Source organism: Ruditapes philippinarum, unplaced genomic scaffold (assembly GCF_026571515.1).
Source record: "Ruditapes philippinarum isolate M1 unplaced genomic scaffold, ASM2657151v2 ctg1222_1_1_1_1, whole genome shotgun sequence".
Classification (NCBI taxonomy): domain Eukaryota; kingdom Metazoa; phylum Mollusca; class Bivalvia; order Venerida; family Veneridae; genus Ruditapes; species Ruditapes philippinarum.
Genome location: NW_026864020.1, coordinates 369267 through 390618, shown reverse-complemented (window position 1 = coordinate 390618; position 21352 = coordinate 369267). Strand labels below are relative to the sequence as shown.

Sequence of the window (21352 nt, the reverse complement as noted above, 5' to 3'; positions counted from 1 at the left end):
CTAAACTCTCCTATCTAAATGGCGTTAGTATGGCGGGACAATTAACCGAGACGTGCTAAAAATTTACTGGTTCGATCGTCTATCACGTGATATATTTGTTTTTGTTTAGATAGATTTGTGTCTGCTTTAATAGTAGTCTATTGATATATATGTGTTTAGTTAGTTAGATAAAGTTAAGTCTACATATCTATTTTAAACTACTTGTAGGGGAATCTATAAAAGCAGGTATCTTTTTTTCTCGATTAAGGTTAGATAGATTGAAAGAATTTTACTTTTTCAACAATTTCAATTCATTTGCTCTCAATTTTGAAAAAGTCGCCTGTTGCTTAAATGCATGGACAATTTGGAAATTCGATTTTATTATTCCGTTCAGTATTCAAAGTATCAGATATTCTGTAAAACCTATTTTTTCATTATTTTTTTATCAAGAAAGATACCAACTTGAATTCGTTCTTTTATTATTCCCCAGGGATATAATAATAATCTTCGTCTATCCGTCCATCCGTCCGTCCACCCGTCCTTCTTTCCAACATTTTTGTCCGGAACACATTTCGTATCAATTTGAAACTTCATAGGTTAATAGATTATATTAAGGAGGGGTGCATCGCACAATATCTGCATAATTTTTCAGTTATTGTCCTTTATTATTTTTTAAACTTCATTTTTGTCCAGAGCACAGCTCAAAAAGACTTTGCGATATCAACATGAAACTTCATAGGTGGATTTTTCTTACTCAGGAGGTGTGCAGTGCACACGAGTGACAACTTTGCCCTTCATAATTTTCATACTTAATTTTTCACCTAAGTGGAGCATAATTCAAAAAGTCTTTGGGGTGTCAACATGAAACTTCATAGGTGGATTTATATTATTTGGGAGGAATACTGTGCGCAAAAATGATAACTCTACCCTTTATACTTTTTGAGTTCTTGCCCTTTGTTATTTTTCATACTTTTTGTCCGGAGCTTATCTCAAAACGTGTTAGAGGTATCAAGTTGAAACTTCATAGGTGGATAGATCTCATTGTTTTGTTTGTTTGTTTCACTTTACGCCTTTTCACAACAGTATTTCAGTCATATAGGCAAGATCTAATTGAGGAGGAGTGCAGTACAAGAAATTGATAACCTACCCTGCATTATTTTTCAATTATTCCCCTTTCAGTCATCAATATTCACATAGGTTTTAAATCTGTAATTATAACTTCAGTCATCAGTTTTCATTACCAAAAGACCTCTTTAAATTGAATTATTCTGCTCTACTACATATACATTCTTCCAATGAGCAAACACATTCGGCGGGGGATGGTCATGTTGACAGGGGTCTTGTTTTCCTTCGTATTAGCCAATCACTTCATACAGACGTCTTTTCATGCCTTTTCACAAACGCCCTTTGAGGCCTTAAATGGTGAAAAAATGCCATATTGGACCCCAAATACTTGTTTCAGTTTGAAAAATGTTGTTAAAAAAGTGATCACTTTTTCGGCGCCATCCCATATAAAAAGATATATCAGTTGGTGCACAAGGGCCGATGGGGATGTACTCCCTTCTGCTAAGGGGTCTGAAGGGGGACAGCAGCGCCCTCCCCTTCCTCATAGTCAAGAATATTTTGGACTTGTTAGAGGCTCAAATAGCCATCAGGTTGATCAAAAAGTAACGTGTAACAAATCCTGAAAACCCTTTGGCTCTATCTCAATCCGTTGAGAAGTTGCTGCATTTCAAAATCAGTTTTGATGGGAAAAAAACTCAAGAGTGATTTTGTGTGCTTTTGAGATGTCCCTTTGTTGCCATGTTAACGGATTGCATGCCGTTACAAAGGCTATGGTCCAGTCAACATTTGTGCCAAGTTTGATAAATATTGAAGCATTTTTTATAGCTGCATAGCAATTTGAACTTGTAAAAGGAGGCTTTTCAATGAAAACAGCCATTTCGCACAAAAAGCTAATGCAGTTATGAGTTAAGAGCTGCGTGAAATAAGTTTTGTATATAAGCACAGTCAGATAAATTGATTTATAAATATGGTAAATGGACGAAAAAGATTTGCGGTTTGATAAATTTATCAATATTGACTTTTAACGAAAGAACAAAACAGCCTTAAACATAAGTACCTCCATATTTAAGGTCAGAGTATAGTTTAAGTTATATCTCAGTAAAAACAGTTGTTTGATGTTAAATTTAAAACAACCGTTTATACATGTCCATGTAAAATGTCAGACAAGTTTATAAAGAGTTTACAATACTGCATTATTTGTTATGTAAAGGAAACAGTTGTATATAAAGTTTATATAAAAGTCTCATTAATCCAGAGAAAAGCGGCGTTAAAAATGTGCATTTTATACAACGTTTTTGTCTATCATATTTATAATTTTATTAAGAAAACAATAAGTTAGACAATGTATGAAGATCTATGTTGGAACTAGTTCAAATTTGATTTCCTTTTAATTACGTTCAAACCAAAACTGCATGGTTTGCTTTTTTAACAACATTGTTTTCATCATGACGTTTGTGTTAATAACTTAGACAATATGAACCAAACTTAACTTTAGCTTTCTGCGTGAACAATTTGTGATGCACTATAAAGAAATACAGATTGTTAATGTTCGAAAAAACATAATTGACCTTTTTGAAAAGGAAATGTTTACATTAATACTCTTTCACATTTTGGTGATCTGTTTAAATGAGAGCCAGCGACATTTTCGTTGTAGATCACTCGACGAAAATAAATCTGGAGGGCAGCAAAGTTTCTAAAAGTATTCGATTTAAAAGGACATGCTTCTGTTGAAATAATCGAAAATGCTTTGATACGAAGAACATTCTTCTTATCATGTTGGGTGCAAATTTCGATACGAAATACCCCAAAAATGACGATGCTAGAACACATTAAACTAGATAAGTGTGTTTCATTTCATGATGAGATACATGTAAAGTTATTTATCTTACATGGAGTTAAAGTTGATCCACTCATTCGTGCATGTCATAGTTTTTTAAACTTCTCTTTGTCTCAACACCGAACTAGTTCAAAAATCTTGAAAATAGAATACAAACATATATTTGCATGTAATCGAGCCATCCACAGACAGCTGACGCCATTGGCAATGTGAAAAAGCCCACCCTCGCATATGAATAATGAGTCAACACAATCATTCAATTTTGCATCAAAATAACATCAAACATGTTGAAGAAAATGGACTTCAATGGACATTATCCGATTGTTGAAAAACAAGCATATTCTTTTAAAATGGATAAGTTTAGAAATTGTATTTACCTATTCAGCTTTATTCTATTCGAAGGCTCTACAACGGAAGTACCGAAGGATTTTATTTAATCAGATCACTAAAATGTGAAAGAGTCACTGGTTAATGCGGGTAGAGAAACTTTAAATATGGATTGTAAAGTCATTTGAAAATGCTTAAATCTGGGCTTACACAAAAGCTCGAGCTAAACAAGGAAAACCTGCCAAAATGTTTATAATGATATTTGTAAATTGTTTGACAAAATTGAAGTATCTTTTCTAGTTGCACGCATAAATTCAAAACTGAGCACGAGTCAATTAAAAATGCGTGCAAGTCTAGTAAAAAATAGGTGGGTATGTATGTTGTTTTAATTTTTTTGAATATGCCATGAATTAAGGTAATGTCTGTGACACACTCGATTTTAGGTTTATCTTCCTAGCTTCTAATTTGGCGAAATTGCAAAGGCATACAGTATTGACAGATACATATTTTGTCGTGTTTGATTTACATTGAACATTACAGATGTGAATAAATCGGTAGAATAAAACGACCTAAATGTCACTCGTCAAGACTCAAAATATGTACAGGACCAGTTTATATCGTCAACAACTAAAATAACTTCCAAAATTGGGGGCATATTTACAATATCATTACACATAACCACAAAACCTTCTTCGGTTTTTAATGTGATAAGAACTGAATGTCTTCCTCTATCATACAAAATTTTCATGAAAGTTCCGACGTTATTGAAATTACTCTTTACCAGTTCGATGTTGTCTTCACAAACGATTTCTGATGATCCCCGTATTTCTACTGTACGAGCTAATTCTGGTTGATAAAAGACAACTGCAGCATTTCAATGTTTTGTCTACTAAATAGCAGTGCATATGTTGTATGTGCAATTATTAAAAAAGTTAAGACACATAAAATTCTTTTAAATACTATGTGTTTTTTTTTCTAAGTCAAGTTGACATTCAATATTATGGCAACATATTTGCAATAAAAGCAATTCGTATTGAACGCGAAAGATTTGTCAATGAATGAATATTGCATTTCAACACGTTACATTAAATTGACATGATGGTATTTCTTAAAAAATAAACATATTCTTTCGGATGTAACAGTAAAATAATTAGTATCATGCAATTGTGATTTACACCTTGTGCATTTTAAACAATTTTATGCCTGTAATGGTGTAGTTGATTTCTGTGTCAGTTGCTCTAGAGGTTAAAAAATATAACTACTTACTGTCATCCGGATTAATTTCGGGACTATTAATAAGCGTGCACGTATTATTAGTTAAGTTGTTTCCGGTATATTTATCGTAACACTTGTTTTGTCTCTACTCAAAGGTTCATATTTTGACAATCTACATTATCTACATCATATTTTACATGTCCAGAAAAAAATCAAGAGTATAGAACAAATACAAATCTATAAAGAAAGTCCAAAACGGTTTGGATGGTACTGTCAAGTACAAACTACCGACTTTCCAGCTTTAGAAAGTCGTCATATGACTGTTGGTGCGACGTAAACCCAAGAACAACATAGGCTAGCTATACTCTGTAATAACGTATAGATATGCACGTCAGTCATTTATCTATAATCATCTATCAATATTCATTTTCGCAGCATCTGTTTCACATCTTCAATTCAAATATAAAAAATAGAAGACAATTTATTTTTAGTCTAGTACTAAATAGAAACACTTATCGACATAATAGCATAACTAAATGTTCATAGCAATATAACAACTTTTCATATATAAACTGTATAATCAGGCGTAAAATATAGGAATACTGCTGACTGTATTTCAACTTCATATAATCCATGTTTGACAACATTTACTGTTATCAATAATATAGTATTGTATAGTAATAAGTAGAATGACTATTTCTTTGCCGACTTAATAAATCTGTCAATGTACGATAAAAACGTACATTGAAACATACTGATTACTCTTTTACAACATGGGCAACAGAAAGCATTTTAGATGCAAATATGACAAGCTATTGGATCTTTGTCCTCTTATAACAATAACCATTCAATCACAGACATTGTCATGTAGAAGTTAAAAGTTACGTTCATAGAATACGTGGAGCTATTTTAAGAATTACCTCTAATTTCAACTGCTAGAGACTAAACCATTAACTGTTGTTGAAACATATTCAATCATTCCGGTGAGTTTGTCCAGTTGCGGTTGAATCTTGTCATTATATTAACAAACTCTTTTGCTGGTTCTGTATACCTGTATATCAATAGGATCTGCTGCAAATAAATATCTTTAAAGTTATAAAGTTTTTGTCTTGATTTATCGTGAACTGACTTGTCTTAACCATTACTCAGCTTTTCAAGAACAGCAGCAATTTCTTTTCTGCCATCATCATGCAGTTTTAAAAGCCGTCAGTTAGTTTCCTAGAGGTATGCTGGTTTTATTTGCTTCCTTACAAGCATTTCTCTCAGCACAAGTTTTCCTCATTCACCAAGAAGAAGAATTTAGCAAACATGTCCCTTGTTTCTAATTGTATACATGTTATGCTTTTTTTCTAAAAAATACAATAGCTAGGATTCAGTCTAAAGGTCTTGACAAAGAGAAAGCGAGATGTTTGATATTCAGAAATATTTATGAAACGTTTGCGGTCATGATCTCTAACAAGAGAGATGTTTGTTTTGTATTGACATTTATGAAATGAGTTGCCCTCATTATATTAGAAGGACATTTTGATTCACACCATGTTTACACAGGTAAATATGCACCACATGTTAAACGTATGTGACACACATGTTTTACATATGGTAGAAACATATGGTTTCTCCAAGAAAAGTACCTTCGTATGTTTTACATATGGTATAGACAGATGTTTTTTCATATGAATAACTTATGTTTTTCATATGGTAGGAAACAGTGTTTCACTTTTGTTTTTCATTACAATTGTTAAATAAACTGTGTCCTGCTTGAGCTTAATTATCAAGTGATCAATGTTGATCTTTAATATTTTTATATTTAATTTGTGTGTATTTGCGTTTATTTATACTCGCCACCGGTTGCCCATATGGGCGAGTCCTCCAGAAGAGTATTAGTCATTTTATTTTTTTGGAGGATAGTGCAATTACAGATACAGAAAGATGCACCAATTCCAGAAGCTTCTCCTGGTTCTTTAGCGTGCCAAGTGTTTAAGCACCCATACACGGGACCTCGATTTAAAGTCTCATCCGAAAGACTGATTAGTAATTTTAGTTGGCCAGCCCGGGAATCGAACCCACAATGTCGAGATTACAAGTCTCGCGCTCTAACCGATTGAGCTATGCGGGCTGGAAATATATTTAATATTTAAGTCAAATTATATATATGTATTTAATTATGCTTATAAAACAATTTTAAAGATCCTGTAACACAAATCTTTTGTGGTTTTATATCATAGATATGATGCTCAAATTAAGATTTATCGATTCTGTAAGTTCCAAAAAGCATTATTAATAAAAAATATTACCGAATTTTACATTTCATGTAAATAAAGGGAGGTAATAAAAAGTTTATTTTCTATAAAATTAAGTCAAATTTTTCAATATGAAAAAAATGCATACATATAAATTGTACACATATTTGCAGTACATATTTTACAAATTCTTCAAAGTTTGAAAATTGTTTTATAAGCATAATTATATACATATATATAATTTCACTTAAATGTTTCAACATACAGGATCTTTAAACACTAGGTATAAGTTAGATTTTATTGAGTGAACATTTTAACAAGGTCACTCCATGGGGACACTTCGTTAACCAAGAATTTTTTAAGAATTTATGTACAATCATGTAGAATCTTATTTAAACTGTTCAAAGTGTAAATCTTGCAGAATATATGATCATAATTTTTCATATGAAAAACACATGAAAGTTCACATATATTTAACATATGAAAACTTATTCACATGAAAAACATGTGATAACCATGAGTTTAACATATGTTTGTTGACACATGTTTTTCATATGGTTCTGTTTACATATGTTAATCTTACATATGAAAAACACATGTTCTTAAGCACATGTTTTTCAAAACACATGTTTTTCAAAACACATGGAACACATATGTTCTACATATGGAAAACATATGGGGTACCAAACATACAGACAGCAAACATGTGGTGCATATTTACCTGTGATATAATGATGATTTTAAATCGTTTTTTTTTTTCAGAAATAGTTGATGCTTAATAAGTAAACTCAACCTTTATCAAGTAAGTATACTTCTATTTCTATTTTAATCAAATTTAATACTGTGGCCGTTGTATCTGACCATCAGACACATCTGCACATTGTCTTTTATTTCACATAGTGAAATATGACTTTGACCCCAAAATTCACCAGAAACTACTGCATTATGGAAAATTTCAGTTGTCCTTCCGCTCCTACTATTTAGTGTTGTAGAAATGCGGTGGCATAGCATTTTTTCACATTATCCTATGCTAACTAATGCCTGAATCAAGCGAATAATTGACCGATTTGGCCGTGGTGTTTCAATATTTTGTAAATCAATAGTCATTTTCAATATTAAGTTTATCTCATCCTTTTTTCGTTCGACAATACTTATATTATTATTTTTCATGTAATCATGTAGAATCAAATAGCTTGCGGTACCTTGTTGGCTTTAGATGTAAAGGCTACGTTCAGTTTCCCTTTTGTAATGCTTTATTTCATGTGTTACACATGCCAGCTTTAAGTGTTTCTTATTCCATCATCTTTATCTGATATAAACAACATTGATTAAGCATTGGTTATAGTTCAAAATATGTTCAAACAGCTTATAATGAGCAAAATATAATGTAATACAAACAAGTACGCTACACAATGAATAAAGTTGAGAATAACTTAACAAGTAAAAGATGAAAAGATTACTCAGCGTGACACCCTTATTTCAAAATGCACCTATTAGAAACAGCTTATATTTGGTTATAGAAAAGACACAAACAAACTATATATTTCACGTAAAATGCAGAAAATATATAAGGCCTTACTCACTTGAAAATTCTTCTCTTGGAAGTATGTGTATAATCTTAAAATCTCAACGTGAAGATAACTCGAAACCGAAACTAGTATCCAACTGTTTTCGCTTAAATTGTTTCTACTATCGTATTCTTCTTTTTTCTTTCTTTTAATTTTACAGTTTCGATTCTGCCAATATATCTTTTTTGTGAAATTGAAAATTATTTGGTTGTTTGTCATGGAATGTCCTACAGCGTCCGTTCCTATTGTAGATGGTTGAAATGATGCTAATATGTCTGCCGTTTTGTGACTAAAGTTCAAAGCTGTACTTAATTTTGTTAAGTATGAATGCTGGAAGATTTTTAGTGTTATGTATGGCTTTGTTATGAAGTTTGACTATGATAAGAAGAATGTGTCAACTTTATCAGAGCCAAATGTTAAATTCAAACACTGTTGAAATTGTTAATGTTGTATACCGAATTGTCTTGTCGCTGTTGATGATCTTACATCTGAAGATGATAGCCGTAACCTGACATGCATGCATTATTATTGATAGAATGAAATATTATGTGTCACTGTCTATAACACAGAAGTTTCATTAATCTCAAGATTAATGTATCACTGTAGATTTCTTTAGCAGTTTGCAAAATTTGATTCGTCTAGATTATTGTTATGTTAAAACCAGCTTTGTTTGCGATAAGATGTCACTATTATTTTATAATCTCGATATTTGTATGTTAAGCGAGATTTAAAAAAGCCGCATATATTTGTATGCATGATGTTTTCAGCATATGGAAATTCAAATCAACATAGCTTTGAATTATTATCTAGCTTACAGAGAAAAAGTCGGTGTTTTAAAGGGTGCATGCTCGAGCCTGAAACATTGCATTAAGGGGCACCAACCAGTAACACAAAAAATGCCGCTGTTGATTTAACAATTTTTCATGGCTTAAACCTCAACCAATATGATAATCTAACTACATAGAGAATAACGAAAAGGTCAGTTCATAATGATCTTGTTTTGTGAGGTATTAAGTAATCATTTTCATAGATCATAATATACCATGTGCATTCAATGATATTTTGAATGCATATGAGAAAATAGGCAGTGATAAAATAAGCAAACACAAATGTTCTACGAACGAATTTTAATAGCAGATTAATACATAAAAGTCAAAATTACAAAATGTGTATTTATCCATATCAGCGATTAGAATCTATAAGCATGTACATCTCTTTTAAAAACATACATTTATTGTAGCTGTTTTATTATTTTGATACTAACTAAGAAACAACTTATTTATTACTACATTTTTATCTATCCAAAACTCATTTTTTTAGAAGTTAAAAGTCCTGGTAGTCTGTATTATACAATGAAGTTGCTATTGAGGTAAAACTATAAGAAACGGCATTCTAGATCAAACAACGTGTTTGCATAAACCTCCTTAGTTACACCCTATTTTACATACATGTTTGCTTCAACCTCGGTAGTGACAACATGTTTTACTTACATGTTTTCTCAAACTTCGGTAGTGACAACATAATTTACATACATGTTTGCTTCAACCTCGGTAGTGACAACATGTTTACATACATGTTTGCATCAACCTCGGTAGTGACAACATAATTTACAAACATGTTTACACAAACCTCGGTAGTGACAATATAATTTACATATATGTTTGCATAAACTTCGGTAGTGACAATATATTTTACAAACATGTTTGCATCAACTTCGGTAGTGACAACATATTTTACAAACATGTTTGCATAACCTTCGGTAGTGGCAACATATCAAATATATAACTTTTCTTAAACCTCAATAGTAACAACATATTTTACAGGATGGTTTTATCATAACTTATATAAGTAAAGTAATTGGCTGTATGAAACTTATCAAGAAATTGTTGAACTAATTTTATTCATCGTATGAAAAGATCACAAGTCTTAGATTTTTACAAAATTAAAAATACATCAAGTAAAAGTAACAACTAAAGATATTAAAGTAAAAGACAAGATGACATGTAAGATATTTTAAAACACAATATCAAGATAAATGAATCGTTACGATTAATGTTTTTGCTTCCTATCAAACATTTCTTATTTCTTAAATATCACTTTATTGTGTTTCCGAGTATGTATAAGTATATGTTTTCTAAATTTTCATCTTCGCCACCATATGATTTTTATTACCTTTTAATTAAAAAAAACCAATCACAAATTCGAATATATTCATATCAAACAGATCATCTGTGTTCACTGCAAAGCTATTTAGAAATATATGTAGTACATATAAGCAAAGTATAACTTATGTACAGAAAGATACAAAAATAAGCATTAATAGTCACGCACATTAACAAACACACTTGGCAAACGAATTCTTCCAAACCTTATTTCTTTTTTATAAACAACAAACTATGAGTTTCTAAGAGTAAGATTAAATAATGAATCACAAGAAACTTTTTCCATTCAAATATCACATTCTGATTTTCTGGAGATGCTCCACTGGTAAGCTTCATTTAGAGTGAAAAAAAAATTTTTACTTAAATTCTAAGGTATTTGCATCTAAATATTGACCTACAAATAATTGATATAGAACGGCAATCATTCTATAAATCATAGCAGGAAATGGTTTTCAGTAAAAGCTAACATTATCTTCTGTAGCCTGATGAATTTTGGTTCCAATCGAATGAATCATTCTCAAAATCCCTTGGACGAAAATTCTTCTTTTAACTAATCGTAAATGTATAATTATATGCATGTTACTTTAAATGTCTGCTTCAAAAATACAGAAGAAATGACATATAACTGTATTCTAAATATATTACAAAATACTTTGTTAATATGCGCAATTTTTAAATGATAAGGTTCAGAATGCTTGCAAAATATTATTTGGTAACACTGTTTTCATTTCAAAGTGAAATGTTGTCTAGACAGAAATACCAATTACATTAAACATACATTAGAAAATATTTATTAAGAATTGTTCATATACTACAACTTACTATGAAAATAATCCAGCAAATATTAATTATAAGGAAATATTTTGTAATGTTTTAATGTCTTGTACAAAGAGAGAAATAGACACAATCTAAATTCAAATTCAAATGCTGCAATGCATTTTTTTTTCTTTTTTGACAGTCTCTTTACAATCTGACCTTTCTTTGGTTTGCTGGTATATGCAAAGTGTATGACGTCCCCATAAATGTGGGAACAAAAATCAATAACAACAATAAATTGATTTCTTATTGCATCACCCAAAAGGTATATGCAATGGCAACGTTAATTCATATGATTCAACAAATTATTATATATAGAAATGCGCAAGCTGATTTATTGCGCCGCATTCTTTGCATAAAAACTCCGCACGCAGGTATACATTAACGGAGAAGAAAACGTGATTCTTATGACCGGGCGCTGTTGGTGCAATGTAAAAACAGTTTAATGCAACAATTCACTGATAGATTTACTATAAAACAAATATGGCAAGTGAAATAGCACAATATTTTCTTTATACGAAATATATATCACGAAACGCGAAATAACACATATACTGTTTTGCAAACACTTGAGTGTACTATAGGTATAATACACATATATTCGTGAATTTTTACTCTTTAAAGTGTATAAGATACTCGGGGCATGCTTGAGTGTCATGAAATATGATAAACATGTGTGGAGTTTTCATGTCGTTAGTAACGGAGTCGAAAAGTGCATGTGGTACTCCATTGGGATTCGACGGTGGGACTCTCATTCCCCGTTCTCCTTTTGCATATACTCCAGTCAACACTTTGCATAGGTACATTCTTTTTATTCCACTTGAATCCGGTTTTGAGTATGTGCTTTGACATGAATACTTTGCATGTTTTGCAAAATAAACACCGTCACCATATACAGTTGCTATAAAATAAAATAAATTTATAAGAGAAACGGTTTTATAGTACCAAAGAGTTGCAAACTTTAAGAAAGAACCGACATATGATTTATAGGGAATTTAAAACGATAGGCGTTGCATAATTTTAGAGGTACCTCCCATGTCATGATAGAACTTAGGAACACAATATTCCTACCTTAAGATTGTTTAATGCATAAGACCGTATCTACACCTAGTCAAGTTTCTTACATGTCCTACTTAGATAAGCTAATAAATGGCCCTTTCATCATATAATCAGGCACATGAAATATCTTATTAAGGGCCTCAGGAGACGGTTGGACATCAATTAAAACTTAGATGTACACGCAAATCTTAATGTGTGAAGGCTGCTCAGTTATGTTCCATTCTAGATGAGGTAATTTCCAAAATACTCCCCCATGCTATCCACGGCCTATCTCTTAATAAGTCTTCTTAATTGGTCAATGCCAACAACCATATAACATTTACACATATTTCAGTAATTATAGTGAATTAACTTTTTAAGGGATCCATTTAGAGGGAATTGTTTTGAAGGGAAGCCTGGTGATTAATACAACTCTGAATGCAAGGGTTGTATTGCTTTGAAAAGTGTATTATATCTTTAATTAATGGTGTACAAATAAATCCTACCGCCTGTTAAGATTATCAAGACTTTGCTAAGACTATCATGTTTCTATAAAACGTGTGAATAAAAAACGGGAAATGATGCCTATTAGCTAAAAAGAATAGAGTTAATAAAATGGGTACGTTCTTTAAAAATAATTGGAAAATGGGAGAAAAAACATTTTGAGCTTATTAATTGATAAAAAATATTTATTTGATGAAAGTTATTCACTAACTGAACAAGATCATGTAAAATTCCCATTGATACTACTTTTGAAAAACAGATCATGTTTTGGTCTTCTTTGTATCAATGTATCGATTTGTTCCTTTGACCGAGACATTGTAAACATTTACTGAAAATTCACAGGTCATGAACACTGAATCTACAAAAAAATAAAAAAAAAGGAAAACAACCATTACAACACTATCACACCTTCGGGGCATATGTTTTGTATCAAACCGGTGTTATCAGTGTCTTAACAGCCAAAACCTTTTAGAAAGTATGTGTTCCTATTTGCTAGAAAGAAATTATCTTCATGGATTTCACAGAATTTCTCATTAAAAATATTCAAGTAGGGTGCCAATATTATGTAAGGCAAGAGAATATGATATATGCATTCAAGACTTGATTGTGTGTAGACGCGTATTTAGAGAAATAAATATATGCTTTCTCACCATTTTTGCCACAAAAACTCCTATTAAAACCATGTGCATTGATGCTGTCGACGGGATCTGCACTGGTCCCATGCCAAAGTTCTCTTTCATTAATGGTACCAGACGGATTTTGGTCTTCAAGCTGTTTTTTCTTGGACTGATACTGTTCCCAAAGAACTTTGTTTTGTACCCGTTCGATCTTCGATACAATACAAAATCATAATTACAAAAATTGAAATGAGAATTTTATATAAATGTTCATACTAAGACTTGGTGACATGTAACCACCCTTAAAGTGTAAGAAAATAGAATTTTAGTAGGCTACTTTATCTAGATAGTTTATAAAATGTCAGCGGCATTATAAATCGAATAAATATTTATAGAACAAAACATAAATGAAAATGTCAAAAATAAAAGGACAGATGTAGTCTAATAGATACTAAGAACGTTTAATAGAAAAACGAGTTATAACCTTAACAACAGTATAGTCCTTAAGTTGACCATTCGCGTCTTTATACTGTCCAGCAGAATCTTTAAATTGTTTAACAATTGCTTTATACTCTTGACTTCCGTTAAACAAACTCACAACTCGTAAATTTCCGCCCTTCATATCATCCCAGTTTGCAGGGGGTTCAAATGTTCCACCTAAAATATTTTGCAATTAAGCACTCAAACATGATTTAAATAGCATTTACTCAAAATTGTTTGTATTGTTCTTAAAAATGGAATTCCTAAAGAGCATCTAAAAACGACAAAATTGAAATGTTGCAGGCTTGGTTTGACTGAAGTGAAAGATAACGTCCACACCCCATCCTGCACCCTAGCATAGCCTCAAGCAGAATTGAATATTTTAACATGAAAATGGTGAAAATTTGCATTTAGAAACATTAAGAACATAACTGTTATGATAAATGCACCATGTGGCTTATTTCACAAACTGATTTTCAAAAGAATTTCAACGTTTAAACCTACTAAATAAATGAAAAATTACCCTTCACGAGGTCCCTCCTGATAACCTTTAATTTATTTGAGGGTTTATTTTCAGGATACTCTTCCATTAATTCAAAGTTAAGAATATAATCAATTCCGTCTATGCTAAAGAAATAGAAAAAGATGTTTCAGCATTATAAAATTTAAACCTTCATACTTAAGCATCTACCAGCATTTTATGTTTCAAAAGGGCCAGGTAGCTTAATTAGTATTGTACTGTTTTAATTAAATAATACAAATGCCTAATACAGTTTACATTTATTTTACTTCATTTTAGTGATGAATCCAGTAAAAAAGGGAAAAAAGCAACATAATTTTGACTACGTTGGCTATATTGCTTATTCCATTCAATTATATCCTATAAATATGTATCCTATATATGTTTCATAAATGAAATTTGAAGAGTTTTAAACGAAACACATTATTCTTACAGTAATGACATAGCTAGCAAAGATAATTGCGCTATAAAGAAGAAACTAACATTTTGTGATATTATGTATTGGTCAAAACAAATTAGTTGGCAAAACAAATTATCCTTAATTTCAATTTTATACTATACACATGTTTAAATAGAAGCTTATAAATAACAAAACATCAACCAATATGTGTTAAGTAAGTAAATAATTTGATTTCTGTTTATTTTGTACACATTGGTTGCATAATATCCATTATTGAAATCTTAATCTTTATTAGCTTGCGCAGAGAACTTTACTGCAGTCTACGCAAATTGATATTTTTTTTTATTTGCAATAATCTAAAAATAAAACATACACGTATGCAACTGTAGGTTTTTTGACTTTGTATGCATTTTCTATTTTCATATTTATATCCTTTTCATACGGTGAAACTGTTTCTCCTGTTTGTGATACTTTTATGTAGAACCACTGTGCAATGTTTTTCAAGAATTCCATTCTCTCCGCATCTCTCAGCAGCCTGTTATCATTTTATAAAGAATATAGTTGTATATAACATTTATTCAGTACAATAAAAAACATGGATGACAAATCGAGCTTTTAAAACTGGTTTTGTATCCTAAAATCATATATATGTACAAAACTTCTATAGTTATATATAGAAAATTAAGACAATGTATTACACATTCATAGTTGTGAACGAGCATTTACAATAAAATACGTTAGCCATTTTAAGCAATATCTTGTATATTTTGTTCATATTTATAAATCAAAACCCTAAAACACTGAAAACGTTACATCTTTTTTAAATTTGTCAAAAATGTTATTACTCGGAGATTTTATTGTTCAATTTAAATTTTGTATTTAAAAATACGAAGTGTAATATCAGACAAGTTACAACACATTGTTAGACAATACTAGTTATTATATATGAATCTATTTAAATGGCGAAGAAAAGATTCCATCAGAGGGTTGGCTTATTACCTAAAAGATGCTTTTGTTGAGCATTACAAGTAACTATTCAAATTTGCATAGAAATAACTATATGTATCCCTTAAAGCTATGAATATCCTGTATCTTCTGAAAAGGGAGATAATTTCATAAAGAATATTTACGCCCTTTCAAATTGGCATTGCCTAAAAAATTTTATGAACTTACTTATTTATCTTGTCAGAAGCGTTCATAACGTTTGTAACTATTCCTGAAAGCTGTATTGTTGCTTTTCTTTTATCCATAATCATTCCAACATGACATTGATGTGCTATTCCTTGTATTTCGTCAACCTTAAATTGCAATGTGGAGAGTGTATAACATATATACACAATATCTTAGTAATGAATGAATGCTTAAATAACTCAATGTATGCCTAATGTTTTACTATATATACAAACGTTCGCTAATAAATGTTGATTAACAGGAATAATTTGCAACAGGACATTATGCTTAAATAAACTACTTAGATGAATTCTACTTGTAGCTTAAGTTTTAATATCTGCTTTACCTGAATGTCCTCAAGATCACGAATGGTATGATCATCGATAATTCTTGTATGCATCACCTTTTCAAGAGATTCTTCAAGATTTTTAATAGCCTTGCGTATGATGTCATCACTCATAGCAATGATGATGAACGAAACAGAGTTGTAATCGGGTCCAGAATTTGATTTCATACTATCATTTCCATCGCTAGGTCCCCTCATGCCGATCACATCTGAAAATATATAAAATGAAATGTTAATGGTTTTTAACATTGTCTTTATGTAACATTTATGATATCAGACGCGAGTGACATTATCTTTTGTCTCAGACGCACGACAATACCAGACGATGACTTTATATAACAATCTTTGAAGAAAGAATGCTCGGTAAAGTTGTTTATGCAATATATTTTAGTCTGATGAACCTTAGTTAACATAAGGAATAAGTCTTGTGAGAAGTGAAAAATGGTATTCTTATAATAAATGTATCTCCATAAAGCACGACAGTGCAGTTTTCACTAAAGTGGATTGGTTCATGATTTCTTAGAAAGAAAGGTATTTCAGATACCCATTAAAATTAATTGTCAAACCTTATTATTTCCAATACTTTTGTTCCATTTGTTCTCATAATTATTACAGAATATTTGGACATCATCGATATGATCCTTGCAGTGCGTATATTTCTGCCATCACAGACAGAATAGATTACATGAGCATTCAATTATGTAAGTAAGGTGAGGAAAATTAACCAAGTTCTGTTCTCATGGTAATGCTAATTGCAGACATTATTTAGATAAACATCCCTCGTATAATAGCCAAAATAGCTTTTTGTCTTGACATTATAATTTACGTGTCTCTTATAACTGTAACTTATAAAAGAAGCCTTCGTTCTGATAGAAGTATTTTATGACTGGCAATCGTCAAATCATAATTTAAACAATACTTTAAAACCACTCAATCAACTCTATTTGTCATTTCTATGGCGACCTGTATGAAACATAAGATAGTACGTGTCAGCAAGCGCATTTCTAAGCAGTGTTAGGATTTAAAATAAATAAATCTTATATATTTAACGCAACAAGGAAAGTCCACGAATTTTGGATAACCCCTAGTATGTAGTTCCAATTAGCTATATAGTTCTACATAAATGTTTACCTGGAATCTTTACAATGTGAAGCGAACGGATAGTGAAAGTTTAACTTAAATTGTCTTGAAACACTGGCATTTCGCATTGAATATTTGAATTTTTTTTTTATATTTTAGTTTTACGTCTCACTCTTTTCAAGATATGTAGATAATCATCTAAGCTTAAGAAATAAATTGATTTAACGTAATTGATAATGTCAATGCCTTCTCAGGTTTTTAATGTACTAATATTTTATAAAACAAGTGGATTTGTGTCAGTTTTATCATTTAGGTCATAAAGGTAAAAGTAAGCATAAGTATTTTTGAACGTCAAATTAAAAGAAAAGCCAATAGACAAAAAACAGATTATAATTGAAAAGCATCAATGTTCTATATTTAAAAACATATGCAATGAAAAAGAACATATCTTTTGCCGTTAATAGAATTTGTTGCAAACGGCATCTACTATGAAAACCATTTTGTTAATTATACTTTCATAAGTGAAAAACAAATTTTAGGATTTTGAATATTTTTTAAAATTAAAAACCTAAACGAGATTACATACAAAAATATTTCATTGACAATAAGATCAAATCTTGATGATTTCATAGCACTTACTGCATATGTCACGACGTCTGCACATATTTTTTCCAAAAGTAAACAAATAGGAAACGTCCTTAGGGTATCAAAATATTTGTATTTGCAGTTTAGAGATATCAATTTTGAAGAAATTAAGACACTGGTTATTAAATGATCAAACCAAATTCACAATATTTTTTCTAATTAAATTCTTCTTCATGTTCATTGACTAGTGCAGACTTATCAAATGTCTATATGTCTACATCAATAAGACTAGTTTTGTGTTATAAAGACATACTTACGTAACATTATGTTATGAATGAAACATAAAGTAAGATAGTCAGCCTATTTGAACTTTTAAAACTTTGATTGAACATGTTTTGTCTTCCAAACTAATTTTGTTTAAACACATGTGATAAAATAATTATATTATTTTTACTTTTAAATCCTTTCCAAACATTTCCAAACCAGCTTTTTGAATCAACAACATCTTCTGCAGCTTTTAAAAATTCCGGTAACATATCATGTTGGTAAATAACAAATCTGATCTCTTTCATGTATCTTGGCTGTGATTTTGAAAATTCCCTTACTGCTTTCACCATGCTTTTTGCAACTTCAGAGACAGCATCTGAAGAAACTGTTGTCGAACCTTTAAAATATAGTAAACAAAACACAATTTTTCAGAAAACAATTCATCAAGGCTCATCGACACATTTTAAAAACAACAAACTATTTTAAGACTACATATAAATGTACCAATGACTTTAATGCAATGAAACACAATAAGACGCATACGGGTTGTTCGAAATTCAATGTGTATAGTACCTTAGCGCAACGCAATAACGCTCGATTTCACTGATGTTGATACGCCTGAAAGTTCTATTTAACACATTTCCAACGGTATCAACAGGTTCCATTAGCTGAGCACAGTTTAAAACTAATCGCAATTTTGATAAAGCCAAACGTTGACCACTATTATAAAGATAGTTGGGAAACTGATTAAGAATTTTAAAGAAGAAAAAGTTTATATAATACTAGTAGTTCGCACTAAGGTCATTCGGTAAAGCAAACTTTAAAACAAAATATATTGAATCAAACGCGCCAGGCCTGTTGTTGCCAATAGGTCCATAAGCAAAAAGGTCGTCGATGCAAGTCGTGACAGACCGCAACTCAGGCATCAGGCAGTACCTCAAAAGTCAACACAATTAAGCATACCGTACCGCATTTCATGAATATATTCAGAGTTTAAGATTATGTGTTTGAAACTACGGAAATGTTTTAAAGGGTTGTTTTGTTCATTTGACTATGTCTGTTGAACGATTTTGAGATGACGATTTACATTACCTATCGAAACCCCTGTGTGATGCCACGCGAATTATTAAATGATATTGATATATCAAGCAGTAAATAGATACATTAATTATATATTATCAGATCAAGTGAATGTAGATATATGGTTCAAACGCCAAACAAACAGTTTACCTGAAAGTATGTTGCGAGTTGCAAAGGCAGGCAAGGCAATGCTGCCAAGTTTCGCGTTTTCGGCTTCTTTTAAGCACTTTTTCACAGTTCCGGCTATATCTTTAAAGTCTGCATCGACATGTATGATATGTCTACAGGATAATCCTGGTGCTAATGTAGTTACAATTTTGTTTCTCATCATTTCTGTTTCTATTTTAAAAATAGAATTAAAAATCATAGCAAATAATGTCGTAATTTCATTATATTAACTTTCGAGTAAATTTTTTTTATACATTTATTCCTTTCAGCAATATGTAGTTCCTTTGAATGACGAAATATTTAAAGAACCTTAATTTTATTTTATTTTTAATAATAACAGAAACATATATCTTGAACTATAATTCAAATGGGACAGTCTGGCGAAATTTCAAAATTGAAAATGGTGCAGATGTACAAGCCCAACATAAAAAATAAATATAAAGAAATGTACAAATACTTTTTTTGTTATAACTCACTTCAATAACAAACAAGGAAAATTTAAAACAAATTACTGTGATGTTCTATCTCTTCTTGTAATTCAAGTCCTCCAATGCTCATCAATGTCTGTGACACTTTACCTGGATAAATATACAACTTAATATTCATTAAAAAATAATAGTTACATATATAAAAATTCTTAATTTTAATCTCAGTAAAAATAAATTAATATTCCTAAAACACTACTTTGTTTTAAAACTACCTGTTTTGAAGTTCAAGTCAACATTAGTACTGTTCACGATACAGTCTGTATTTTCCTGTGTAATATCCCCATGTTTGATAATGACCGTGACACCATCGAATGAGTAGTTTCCATTAGTTTCTTGGTCGGTGCTGTTGAAATCTGTAAGCACAACTTCGCATCCAGGAGTTGCAGTTGGTCCTGATTTAAAAGATTCACATATCAAAACTGTTTCGCAATTATGCGTGTAAGAAATAATATATATATATTTTTCGTTCTTTTATATACAGGAACGGGTTATTGTATTCAAATATTTTAAAATATCAATTAAAAGACCAAAAAACTAAATACTATCACTGGATATGTTACACTATTTACTATTATACATTAATGCTTAAAGCAAGATAAATAACAACGTTATATTGGAATAAATTCAGCAAAAACCTGTTGTTCCAGCACAAAATGCTGAATGTAATTCTTCAAGCAACTTGGTTTCCTCTGCCTTAAAAGCCTAAAAAATGAATAAAAAGTCATTTTGTTACCATTAGCTTTAAAACTGCAAGACATTAATTATTTAATAAAGTATACTTAAAGTAAATAAATATTTACAGACGATATAAAGCAATTAAGATTAGATAAAATATATGGCTCAAAAAGTTTTACCTGAAACGTTTGACTGTCCATTTGATAAACAATAAACCTCACGTCTTTGACACTCGTCTTTGGACAATCTTTTTGAAAATTTTCTACCGCTTTGAACATCTCCTTAGCCACAACTTTTCGTGGAAATCCTAAATTACCCGTTCCAAACGCTGGGAAAGCGATACTTCGACAATTATTTCGTTGAGCGTCCTCTAAACATTTCGTTATCACTTTATGGAGACCCTGAATATAACAAACACAATTTTGAGGATGATCAATGCAAATAAAGACATAACTCGGTTCGTTCTTTCAAATATTCATTTCTCAATATGACCTGCTTTATAACCAAATGTTTACTAAAATTGTTACTTTTTTTAATTGAAATTAGAACATTTAAAATTGAACCTGTCTCTTCATTTTTATTTATAATACAAGTATCTAACATTTAAACAATATACGAGTACATCGATAGTTGTTCTTTTAAAACATATATGCTATTGCTTTTTACGATCCGCAAATGCTGAACAGAATTGTGTTTGCTTATACTTACTTTGATACTTTCCTTCG

At 30.8% G+C, this 21352-nt stretch overlaps 1 protein-coding gene across 1 annotated transcript; it reads right to left on the bottom strand.

The window, feature by feature from the left end:
• Nucleotides 1–9351: 9351 nt before the first annotated feature.
• On the bottom strand, nucleotides 9352–20531 carry LOC132724119 (protein mono-ADP-ribosyltransferase PARP14-like). The gene is made up of 12 exons (XM_060708932.1): nucleotides 20522–20531; nucleotides 20165–20344; nucleotides 19977–20042; nucleotides 19447–19635; nucleotides 18404–18613; nucleotides 16285–16493; nucleotides 15942–16066; nucleotides 15142–15303; nucleotides 14372–14475; nucleotides 13853–14025; nucleotides 13402–13579; nucleotides 9352–12110 (listed from the first exon to the last, which is right to left on the bottom strand). Exons 1-12 carry the CDS (start codon nucleotides 20529–20531, stop codon nucleotides 11821–11823), a joined length of 1896 nt encoding a protein of 631 aa, XP_060564915.1. The 3' UTR covers nucleotides 9352–11820.
• Nucleotides 20532–21352: the final 821 nt, after the last annotated feature.

Coding starts and splice junctions, on each gene's coding strand:
- LOC132724119 (XM_060708932.1), bottom strand. Junction 16,494..18,403: donor TGTTTGGAAAGGATTTAAAA/GTAAAAATAATA, acceptor ATATATTTTCAG/ATGTGATCGGCATGAGGGGA. Junction 16,067..16,284: donor GTGATCTTGAGGACATTCAG/GTAAAGCAGATA, acceptor TTGCAATTTAAG/GTTGACGAAATACAAGGAAT.